The sequence below is a fragment of the Amphibalanus amphitrite genome, unplaced genomic scaffold (genome assembly GCF_019059575.1).
Source record: "Amphibalanus amphitrite isolate SeventyFive unplaced genomic scaffold, NRLGWU_Aamphi_draft 000123F_arrow, whole genome shotgun sequence".
In the NCBI taxonomy this organism is placed as follows: domain Eukaryota; kingdom Metazoa; phylum Arthropoda; class Thecostraca; order Balanomorpha; family Balanidae; genus Amphibalanus; species Amphibalanus amphitrite.
This window is the reverse complement of record NW_024881618.1, coordinates 352,401-364,005: the sequence shown is the minus strand read 5'-3', so window position 1 is coordinate 364,005 and position 11,605 is coordinate 352,401. Positions and strand designations below refer to the sequence as shown.

The 11,605-nt window shown below is 54.0% G+C and overlaps 1 protein-coding gene across 1 annotated transcript; it reads right to left on the bottom strand.

The window, feature by feature from the left end:
* Positions 1 to 2,626: 2,626 nt before the first annotated feature.
* LOC122381599 (serine/arginine repetitive matrix protein 1-like) lies at positions 2,627 to 11,593 on the bottom strand. The gene is made up of 7 exons (XM_043365955.1): positions 11,262 to 11,593; positions 10,777 to 10,905; positions 7,957 to 10,424; positions 7,643 to 7,775; positions 7,034 to 7,178; positions 4,123 to 4,259; positions 2,627 to 2,841 (listed from the first exon to the last, which is right to left on the bottom strand). The coding sequence occupies exons 1-7, from the start codon at positions 11,364 to 11,366 to the stop codon at positions 2,761 to 2,763; spliced, it is 3,198 nt and encodes a 1,065-aa protein (XP_043221890.1). The 5' UTR covers positions 11,367 to 11,593; the 3' UTR covers positions 2,627 to 2,760.
* Positions 11,594 to 11,605: the final 12 nt, after the last annotated feature.

Below are 11,605 nucleotides of genomic sequence, written 5' to 3'. Positions count from 1 at the left end.
CGACCCGTCTCCGCGGCCGGTGGAGCCGCCGCCGCTGCAGCTGGCGTCCCCCGACCGGCCGCCGCGGCTCGGCCAGCGCCGCGTGTCCGTCAACCTGCCGCTGTCGGCCGACCGGGCGCTGCTGGTGACCGGGGAGCGGCGCCGGCGCGGCTCGGTCACCTCCGTCTCGTCCACCTCCTCGGTGAGCTCGCTGAAGTCGGTGGGCCGCACGCTGCGCGAGTGGCGGCAGACGCTACTGGCGCCGCTGCGCTCCCGGCGCCGGCGCCGCTCGCTCGAGCTGCCGGTGCGCCGCCACTCCATCGCCATCGACTCGTTCCTGACGGAGCAGGCGGAGCTGACGGCCGACGACCAGGTGGAGGACATGTACCGCGAGGAGGAGGCTCCACGCCGCGCCGTCTCGCACAGCCCGGAGCCGGCGCCGGCGCGACCGCCGCGCGGACGCCTGCGCTCCCGCTCGGTGGAGGCGCCGCCGCCGGCCGCGGCGCCGCGCCGGCACCGACTAAGTGGCGGCTCGCTGGCTGACATCGTCGAGGCCGACGCGGAGGAGGAGGCGGAGGAGCGCCGCCGCCGCCGGGGCCGCTGGCGGTCGGCCGGCGGCGGCGGCAGGCCCGGCCGCCGGCTCTCACTGGATGTGACGGCGCTGGGCCTGCCCCGCAGCCGGCACCGCAGCCTCGTGTCGCCGACCGCAGACCAGCGCGGCTCCGACGGGTAAGTCGTCCCAGCCGGCCGGCTCCCGAGCTGGCGCCGGTCATGTCATCTGCTGTTGGTGTTAGTGTCACATATTGCCTCAGTGTCACCTGGTCCTGATACGAACGGGTGGGTCTAACGTACTAATACGGTGTCGTTATGATTACCGGTAATGATCTTCCTACGGACAGATCGGCACCTGAAGACATTTTGGTTAGATAGCCTGGTAATCGTATGGGGATAGACAAAAACGTTCAGTTGTTTGTACAGGGTGGGGCGTAAGTTCTGTTACAAAGTAAAACCTCAATATTTTCAAAAGTAATGCTTATATTTGCATTAAACTTTCAGCACAGGTTCATGGCACCACTGCCACCAGACTGTCCGAGTTTCACTCGAAATGGCCACCCTTGGCCTGCACAGTCGCCGTCAGTCTCCGGCGGAAGTCCCCTACGGCGGCGAACACGACGTCATCTGGGATCCTATGCCACGCGCGCACGAGATCACGCTTGAGATGGTCAATACTCCTGTGAGGCACTGAGCACACCTTGCTCTCAAGCACAGACCACAGGGAGTAGTCGAGCGGGTTCAGGTCAGGCGATGAGGGCGGCCATTCCTCCTTGGTGATGAACCCCGGGCAGTTGTTTTGGCACCACTGTTGGGTCTCTCGCGCAGTGTGACTGGTAGCGCCGTCTTGCTGGAACGTCCAGTGTTGATCACGGAAGTGGTTTGCGGCCCACGGTTTCAGACTAGCCTCTAGGATGTCCCGGATGTAAACTTCGCGGTTGATCTTCACTCCTTGTGGGACAAAAACCAGTGGTGACTTGCCCGATTCACTCACTGCAGCCCAGACCATCACTGAAGCCGGCTTCTGTGTTCGGAAGACTCTTCCGTGGTCCTCCGGGATGCTCTGGCGGTTACATGAGAGGACTCGGTCATTTTGCTGGTTAAAGGAAGCTTGGACGGTAAACAGCTTCTCATCGCTGAAGACAATGTTTCTCAGAGTGCCCTCACGAAGCTTCCCGCGCAGGAGTTTGGCTCGTGCCAGCCGTTTGGCCTTCGTTGCTGCGCCGAGCAGTTGTCTCGACTGCAGCTTGAAGGGACGCATCTGTAAGTCGCCAGTCACCAGCCGTCTCATTGTTCTTGAGGACATCACTTGTTCTCTTGCCATCTTCCGCATAGACTGGCGTTGATTCCTGCGGATTTTGTCCCTAATTTTTTTGATTGCCACCGGAGTGCGGCAAGATCGCGGCCTCCCAGAGCGCGGTCGGTCTTCCGTTGACTTGGTTTCCTGGAACCTGTCCAGCGTTCGCTTTATGAACATCCGGTTGAGTTTCATTTCCTTTCCTGCATGATGAATCTGTGAGTTTGTCTTTCCCTTCAAAAATTGATTGATCACGAATTCCCTCTTAAGTTTATCATATGAAATCTTCATTCCGGAAAACACTTTAAGAAAATAAGCTCAGATAGCACCGGAGAGACAAATACCCTCTGCGTTTCAAATATGCATAAAAATGAGAACAACAATAGCACGAATTTGATACTTTCAAAAAATGCTCACAATCTACAGGCGTTTTTAACAAGGTACTTGCGATAAATTAATTTGGGTCAAAAGGTCATTAACATCAGCCCTAAAGATTTGTAACAGAACTTACGCCCCACCCTGTATTTCTGCTTGTTTTAACCTGTATCCCCTCTAGATGCTCTGGCGTGAAAGGAGTGATGGACCCTGAGGCAAGACCCGTCAGCCTTTTAAATTTACTATTGCCTGCCCCCCCCCCCCAAAAAAAAATGCATGCGGGCTAGTCCGAGGCCGTAGTCAGCCTACATCACGGCTGCCATAATGACTTCAACGCCACGGCTTGAGCAGTGCCTATGCGCTTCAGACATTGCCCTCCGCTCCCTCCCAGCCTGCATCGTTCTTAGGTTTAAATCACTGAGGTTTTCCGTAAGTGGGCTGTAATTTGTATTCCACATGTGAAAGACATAGGACAGGACGGAACTGCACGACACGTGTCGCTGCCAGACGTTTCTGAGTAGTGCCTGGCTGCGGGGAAAGTACGTCCGCCTCTTGGCTCAGTCGTTGATGATCTGACCGCACTTGTGAACAACGATCCGCTTCAGAGGAACTCCCTGCGCCGTTCCCAGCGCCTCGATCTGAAACAGACGTGATATGCATTAGTCATCGTGTTTAACCCGCGAGTTGCTGGGGGGGGGGGGGGGGCGTTAAACGCCCCCACTTTTTTCGCCGGGCCATAGCATAAAAACGGCGCGCCTGCGGCGCGCCAAATTTTGGGTACCTGTAGGGAATTGATTGAAGCTTATTGTGACAAAGTTTCAAAAAAATCGGTCGGAAAATTTTTGAGTTATCGAGGTTTTAGTGACGTCATGATTTCTGGGTTTTCGACCAAAAACGGCATATGTTCAAAAAATCATATAAAATTACAGAATAGACATACAGACATGCCGTAAACGCCATTAGACTGCCAATACCATGTACGATCAAATGGCTATCTTCGATTATTGATTATCGTTCCGCATTTTCCAAAATCTTGAACTGAATCTTGGCAATTTCTCGTGACTTCTTCACGACCTTGATACGTGCATTTCTTAAATTGAACTTTTTGAGCCAAACACGTACAAATATGATAAAATGAATGTCACCATCTTGTTCTACGCCCCAAATTACCCATAAAACATGTGCCACAGGCTGCGAATATCAGTTTTGATTTTCGGGGATATGTGCCTGCCCGGTTGACCTGACCTTGACCCTGACCTATGCTTGAATGATCCCTACATGGAGCTGACACTCTTGTAGGCCTTATATGATGGATTGTGCACCGTTTTGACAGAGTTTATGACGAGAGGCGCCCATTGCGAAGTCCTGAAGTCCATGCTACTGAAAGCCCGATTTCAGGTGTTTGACCTGACCTTGACCCGACCTGTGACCTCAAAATTCAACTTTAAAATACTCATCTGAAGCGTCTCGTCGCGTTCTTTCGTTTGCCGCCTCGTGCGTTTCGCTGCGCCTATTGGTTCTCGAGTTATCGGCTGGGGGCGTTTAACGCCCCCCCCCCCCCCAGCAAACGGTGGGTGGCGAAATACCCCAGCAACTGCCGGGTTAAGATCATGGTAGGTATTCTGGGATGAAAGCACTACTCCTTTTTGGTACATTATACAATCGTCAGATATTTATTTAGCACGACAAGCCTTTTCCGATGCGCATATCCTGTTCTCAGTTTGAAGTTCCGAAAGTGCCTTTTTTAAATTTCGCATACCTCTACGCTATTTAATCGCCATTACCCACACAATTCATCCAGTACTCATTTGCACAAAACCATGCTATCGCAAAGTTATATGTACTCTAACCATGCTCGATCTGGCACAAATTTGAGTCAGCTCGACTAGTCTCACATACTCCCCGCTCAGCGCACTGACCTTCCTGAGCACCTGCAGGCCCTCAGTGACCAGGCCGAACGCCACATTTTTGCCGTCGAGCCAGGTGATTTTGGCGGCGCAGATGAAGAACTGGGTGCCGTTCGTGTTGGGCCCGTTGTTGACCATCGATACCACACCTGGCAGGGACGACAAGGGAGGGGTTATGTGACCAAGATTAGGATGAATGTATGGGCGAAAACATTAACCCGCGCCCCGCTGGGGGGGGGGGGGGGGCAGAATCTGCCCCCTCCCGTTTTTCGCCAATAACTTCTAAACGCGTTACGCCAGCGACGTCAAACCTTCGGTATTTTATCATACATCAATTTGACACGTTTCCTGAAAATTTCAGCGAAATCCGTCGGAAAATTTTTGAGAAATTGACGTTTTAGTGACGTCATGTTCGCCATTTTCGCCTCAAAAAACGGCAAAATGTCAAACGCCGCTAACATCTTCATTTTTAAAGGAATCAAGACGTAACAAAAAAGGTTATACGTGATTCTACTTTGGTCTATCTAATGGCTATCTCGGTTTTTTGAAAATTTTGGATTTTGGCCCAAAATTTATCAAAAAACTGACTTTTTTGGGAAAATAATTATAAAATCCAAAATTTTGAGTGTATCGAAAAAACCGGAATATATGTCAGAGAAGTGGTCTATGTTGACCTACTTACCAATTTTTAGAAGAATCGGTTAAAAAATGTGGGAGTTATTCAAAATTTTATGACGTCACGACACACAAAAATTTTGAAAAATGATTTTTTTTTGGAAGTTCTAGACCTCGTACGGAAACAAAAATAGCACCATTCGATTCGCCGTGAAAAACTGCATCAGATAGACACCCTTTTAGGCCTTAACAACCAAATTCAAAATTTGACCTCACTTGACCTGACCTTGACCTGACCTCGACCTGAAATTCATCCAGAGGTGGTCCATATCACTTATTGAGTGTGCCTATTGAATTCTATGAGTAAAATGACCCATAAAACATGTGCCGCACATGCCCTTTTCTATAATTTGTTTTTGGTGACCTGACCTGACCTGACCTGACCTTGACCTTGACCTTGACCTTTGAATGACATTGTATGCAACGAATATTGTCTTGGTAGTCTAAAAACACGTTTTGAGCAATCAGTCTCAGCCCATTCTTCGGCAACTACGGTGCAAGGCCGATACTGTAGAAACTTGCATTTTGTACCCTTGACCTGACCTTGACCTGACCTTTGACCTACTTAAGCAAAAAAATTTGGGCTCTTAAGATCCGCCTTGTTCAGAGCTTTCGATTGCCGTTTTCCCCGTCTTTCTACGACCATCGGTTCGGAAGTTAGACAGGGGGGGGGGGGGCAGAATCTGCCCCCCCAGCAGGGCGCGTATGGCTGAATAGCCCAGCGGGGCGCGGGTTAACATACCAGTAAAACGCCTTTTGGGCGAAGAACGAGCGAGCGAGATAGTGAGCCCTGCACGTGCGCAAGGGCGAGAAGGTACTTCCAACGGGCTTGTGCAAAGCACCCTTCTAACCGGTCGCTAGCGGTGTGCCAAATTTGAACGCAATCGGCCCAGCCGTTCCTGAGATCTGGAAGCGGCATTCTGCACGTGCGCACGTGCAAGCGGGGTCCAAACTGACTTTTGCACGGCACCCTACTAACTGGTCCCCAACCGTGTACCAAATTTGAGCGCAATCGGCCCAGCCGTTCTCGAGATCTGGAAGCGGCATTCTGCACGTGCGCACGTGCAAGCGGGGTCCAAACTGACTTTTGCACGGCACCCTACTAACTGGTCCCCAACCGTGTACCAAATTTGAGCGCAATCGGCCCAGCCGTTCTCGAGATCTGGGAGCGCCCCCTGCACGTGCGCACGTGCTGTAGCACTCCAACCTTAACACATGCAGATGAATTATCTCATGGAGACCTAACTGTGTACCGAGTTTCAATTCAATCGGCCAAACCGTTGTGCCGTTATTGAGGTTGCAATTTTGGGGTTCTGAAAAATGTTTAACTTTACCACGCGCCACGTGCGGTGGTTGGCAAGAACGCATGGTGGCCATCACACCACAGAACTTTTACGTCCAAGTGACATTCAGTAAAGAAGACCGCTTGTCAATCGGATGTCCCGTTCCTAAGATATAAGCTTTTGAAGAGCGTCCCCACGGCCGGCCGGCCGGCCGCTCATACTCAGGATTTTCCATTAATTCAGTATGAACTCGCTCGCTCGCTGCGCTCGCTCGCTCGTAATGATGTCAATGTATTGTGTTATGTGGGAACTAAAAGCAACCTGAAAAGAAAGTCGTATCTGCCACAGTTTAATCCTAATTGACTCATTTACGACTCGAAAGCGCTCCGTGCTGGTTTTGGCTGAGCTCTGCGCCCTGCGGCACAGCCTTCTTCCAGGCGCACGCTACCAGCGCCATCTATGCAAGAGAACGCGCAACGGAAAATTTGTGCTATGCGGCGCAGTATGCTTTTAGGCGTCGACTACTAACGCCACCTAGGAGCGGGGAATGGAACGCGCAGCGGTGGTCTATGCGTTCCATTCCCCACTCATAGATGGCGTTAGCAGTTGACGCCTGGAATTATACTGTGCCGCATGGCGCCTACTCCTGGGCCCCAATGGGTGCGAATTGAAACACAATGGGTGGAGACTTCCATTGGCGTCCATCTGGCGTCTAACTGAGCAGACGTCCAAGTTGGCGTCTAACTTGGCGTGGACGGAGACTTCCAAGTTAGATGCGTCTAAAGTTAGCAGTCGCCAGCTAGACGCAGCCGCCGTCCAGCTAGACGCGTCTAAGACTTAGATGCGTCTAGCTAGACGAGAAATGGAAGTCTCCACCCAATAAAAGGCGTACCCCATGTAAGTAAGTAAACAATTTTCAATGTCTCCCGTTGAAGTTAGCTTATTGTTTCTCCGACGTACGATACCTGGCTCGCTGTGGTGCATGTCGAAGCTCTCATCCTCGAACAGTCGGTCGTATATGGAGAGCGGCGCCTGCTTGTTCCGGCCGCCGAAGGTGACGTCGCCGCCCTGGCAGACGAACCGCGGGATGACGCGGTGGAACAGAGTGCCCTGTGGACGGAGTGGAGGGTACATACGCTCAGTTGTCACTGATGACCCGGTGGAACTGTGTGCCCTGTAAGCAAATACGGTCAGACGTCAGACGTCTCTGGTGACGCGGTGGAACAGAGTGCCCTGTGGACGAAGTCGGAAATAGAAATGGTCAGATGTGATGACGAGGTAGACATAGTGGATGATGAGTTAATGTGACTGATAACAAGCTAATTTGTGACCAGCATGTGAATAAGTTCTGCTGGTAGCGATTCGCGTAATTTCTGCATGATTTGGCTCAGCGTGTGTCGGTACAGCTGATGCTGGCTCACCTAGTAAACTGGCTCAATGGGCGCAAAATGACCTGAGTAGTCGGCGCGCCCTAAAGCCCCAATTAACAAACTAACAAATAACAATATAAACTGGCTCACGCGGTTCAGCTGTCACTGGCTCATTCTGTACCCGTTCATTGGACGCCGGCTCACCTTGTATCCGAAGCCGTACTCCCCGGTACAGAGCGATCGGAAGTTCTCGACCGTGCGAGGCGCCAGGTCAGCTCGGAGGAGGATGGTCAGACGGCCCAGCGGACGGCCGTCGGCCTCAATGTCCATAAACGCGCTGTGGGCACGAGGGGTCAGTGTGAGAGGATGTGAAACGCGCGCCGACACAATGAACAGACGAGCAGTGGACTGTCCGGCAAAACTGTTGTCAGGGAAGCTGAGAAACTGTTTGGCACGAAAAAGCCTTCGCCTACATCCACTCACAGTTAGCTGGGAGAAGATAAGGTCGCCGTACTCACAACGGGTTGGAGGAGATGGGTGACGGCGTGCGGACGATGTTGCAGCTGCGGCAGGAGGCGCCGCGCATGGCCCGCTGATAGAGCTGGTCGCCGGGCAGCGGCGCCGCCGGCGGCCGCCAGTTGGGCCGCGCCTGACGCACCTGGTTGTCGGCCTGCTCGGTGTAGCGCCGGCGCGGCGCCGCCAGCGCGTCAATGCGCGTTAGCAGCTGCCGGTGGCGGCGGGCGGCGGCGCGCGGCGACGGCTGCGAGCGGCCCGGGCTGGCCGGCGGTGACGAGTCGGGGCTGATGACGGCCGTCACCCGGTGGATGACGCGGCGCACGCGCTCGGTGCGGTTCTGCGGCTGCTGGTCGCCCACGCACATGGCGCAGCTGGCCTGGGTGGCGCGCCGCTCGGACGTGCCGCCGCTGTCGCCGGGCGTGGTGATGATGTTGGACGCGTTGCCGCGACTCAGGTGGCCGGGGGGCTCCTTTACCTTGCCGCGGAGGCGCTGCAGGCGGCGGCGCGCGGCCGTCTTGCGGCCGCTGCCGGGCCGCGCTGGCGGTCGGATGGTAGTGGTGATGGCCCGACTGTCCTGAGGCCCCGGCGGGCCCCGGCCGCCGCTGCGCTGACTGCGCTGACTGCGGGGAGTGGCCGGGACTGAGCGGCGGCCACTGGAGCGCGGCGCTGACGGCGGTGGCTGTCGGCCGGACCCCGGCGGCCTCTGCGGCGGCTGGTGGCCTGCTGGGGACGGCTGCCGCTGTTGCTGCTGCTGATTGGAGGCGGACTGCCGCTGCTGTTGTTGGCTTGATGCAGACTGTTGTCGCTGCTGCTGGCTGGAGGTGGACTGCTGCCGCGGCGGGGAGCCGACCCGCCGCTGTGCCTCGATGGCGGCCGGCCGGAGTGGCGGTGACGGGGAGCGGTTTCTGCCGGGCGCCAGCGCCGCCCTGGCCACACTGCGGTCGGTCAGCGGCCTCACCAGCGGCCGGACGGGCGGCTGGTCGGGCCCGACGGCCACCCCGCTGCCGCTCCCGCTGACGGCGAACGTCAGCTTGGCGGCCCGGCGGCTGGTGGAGCGGCTGTCGGCACTCCGCTGGATGGTGTGCTCGCTCTTGGAGCGTCCACTTGGCGTCCTCTCCGGCGAGGGAGGAGGCTTAGCGTCCCGGGAGGTCACCGTTTCACTCTGAGTGTGCTGCACTGTCTGAGTACTCCGCTCCGCTAACTCAACGTATTCGATCTTTGGGTTCGTTGGCTTCTTTTTGAAGAATACTTTCATAGGTTGGGTGTTGTCGGAGTAAGATGTTCTTTTGTCTTGAGAACAAGTTTCGATTTTATGTTTTCGTTCGGTCGTCTCTACTTCGGTGTCGGAGTGATTCTCTCTTTTGGTGTCGGTGTTTGCAGGCTTGGTTGGCCTCCGCTTTTTCGTTTTTGTCTCTTTGCTTGCAACGTTATTAGACGAATTAGCTTTGTTCCCGCCATTAACTTTTACAGGTCTAATAGAGTCTCGTTTTTCGCTGACAATTTTTACGCGTTCACAAATAGGCTCAGCAGCATCATCGGGGACTTCGGAAGCGTTTTGTTCTGCTTTACTTTCGGCTTCCTTTGTGTCTGGTCCAGCTGGCGCTTTTACTGATTCAGCTGTTTCTTGTTTTTGGCCTGGCGTATTATCATCCTTCTGTCCCGGATTATTGCGCTGGACAGCGGTCTCGCGGTTGGCTGCCTGTTCAGTGATGGGTGAAAGTTTGGGTGCAGGCATTGGCTTTTTACTCCATGGAACTTGGTTTCGTTCGAGCTGTAGTGTTTGGGTTAGTATCTTGGACTCGTTCAATTCCTCTCTGATGACATTACTGACGTTCCTGGGCTCTGGCGCCGTTATTTCCTGTGCCTGCGGCGCCATCGTGTGGTGCACCTTCTGGTGGGCCTGCACCGAGTACTGACTGATGAGGATCGGTATCTTCTGGTTGTTGATGGTGATGTAGGGCGCCGTCTGTCTCGATGCGTATGTGACGGGGGACTCCTGCGGCGGGCTGGTGGTGACCCAGAAGTCGCCGGCGGCCTGGCCTGTGGGCCGAGCCGGACCGAGCGCCGGCGCTCCCCCGCCGCCGGCCGCCGCCACGCTGTTGGCTCTGCCGGGCGTCTGGCCGGCCGCGGCAGCCGCTCCGCCAGTGGCCCACTCGGCGCGGCGCACGGCCACCCAGGGCTGCAGCGGCGGCAGCGCGGCCGGCGGCGCCAGCTCGGTCAGCGAGCGCTCCAGCTCGTGCACCTGCTCCACCAGCTGGGAGCTGGAGAGCTCGGGACGCTCCTCTGTCACCGGCGGGGGCGGCGGCTGACCCAGCGCCCGGCTGGCCGACCGCTCCAGCTCGGCCAGCGAGTGAGTCAGCTCCTCAGCGGAGATCAGCCGCTTCAGCTGGGCGGCCGTCGGCTCGAGCGCGGCCGCCGGCGACGGCTGCCGCTGGCGACACGCCTTCCAGTCCTTCAGACTCTCCGTGTCCTGAAACCGCAGCGCGGGCTGTGTATGAAGAAAAAGAGGGTGCAGGTTGATCTGTTTTCGAACTTATAAGTATTGATGTAGTAAGTAAGAAAGTTTGAGGGAATAAGAATTGATGATTTTTTCTTTATAAGTTAAATATTTTAGCAGTGGTATTTTACAGCGAAGTCCCGGGGTAGGTTCCTGGAAAGTGTCGTTTAACATTTTTTTAACGATTATCATTTTTTTTAACGATTATTTTTGCCTTCTGCCTTTAATTATCGTGGAGCATAGGCAATAAACATGCTAGGTTTTATATGAAGCATTAATTGCGAGATTATCCCTGGCTCTTTAGCGATACTACATAGGTACTCACCGGTCCTATGTCCGTCCGAATGCCGTGCGTGTCGATTCCCATCTTCCTTCGCTTATACAGTAGTCGCTTGGTGAGGATTCGGTATGCCCTCGGTGGGTCGGTGTCGACCACAGGCCTTACTTTGAGTAGCTGCGAAGTAGAAACATTTGAATCACTCAATTCTTGTCTCTTATAGTTCCGTGAAACATTGGCCTAAATCTAAAAGCAGACAGCCCTAATTACCCTTTACCTACACCATGCATTCCTAATGCCACTTTGGTTGTACACACCTGTTTATTCCATGTTTTCTTATTTTTTTTTTGTAACTCATTATTTGAGCATTGCTTATACCTTGCCTTCTTTTTTTACTTTCTGTCTTTCAAAAATCGCCTTCTGCACTCCTTTGCTACACTTTCAGGGCCTGGATGGCGTTGGCAATTTCCATCTTGCTGAAGTTATGGGCTAGGTATTTCTGAAATGCGCTCAAAATTAATATATAGACTCACCCGATTGCGGTGCTGGTCGTAGCGACTATTCTCCTGTCGTTTTGCCCACTTCTTTCCTTTGAAGTATGTTTGCGGATTTTGAAACAAGTTTGGAAAAAAGCCCATGGATATTCTTGGCAAAAGGGTCTCAGAACTTCACGGATCATTCCGCACGTGGCTGCATTAGTTTTCAAACAGTCGCTACCGCATGGTTTCATGATTTAGCACAAGGAGGTTCAAACGTTCATGTTAACCCCAATATTGACAATTTAGCATGTTCTCAGGTGTCGCTTTAGGCCTATATCTATGTAGGTACCTTGTGTTCAGTGGTGTTAATTTTTGTCTTTTTATTTGTAAAATCGCCA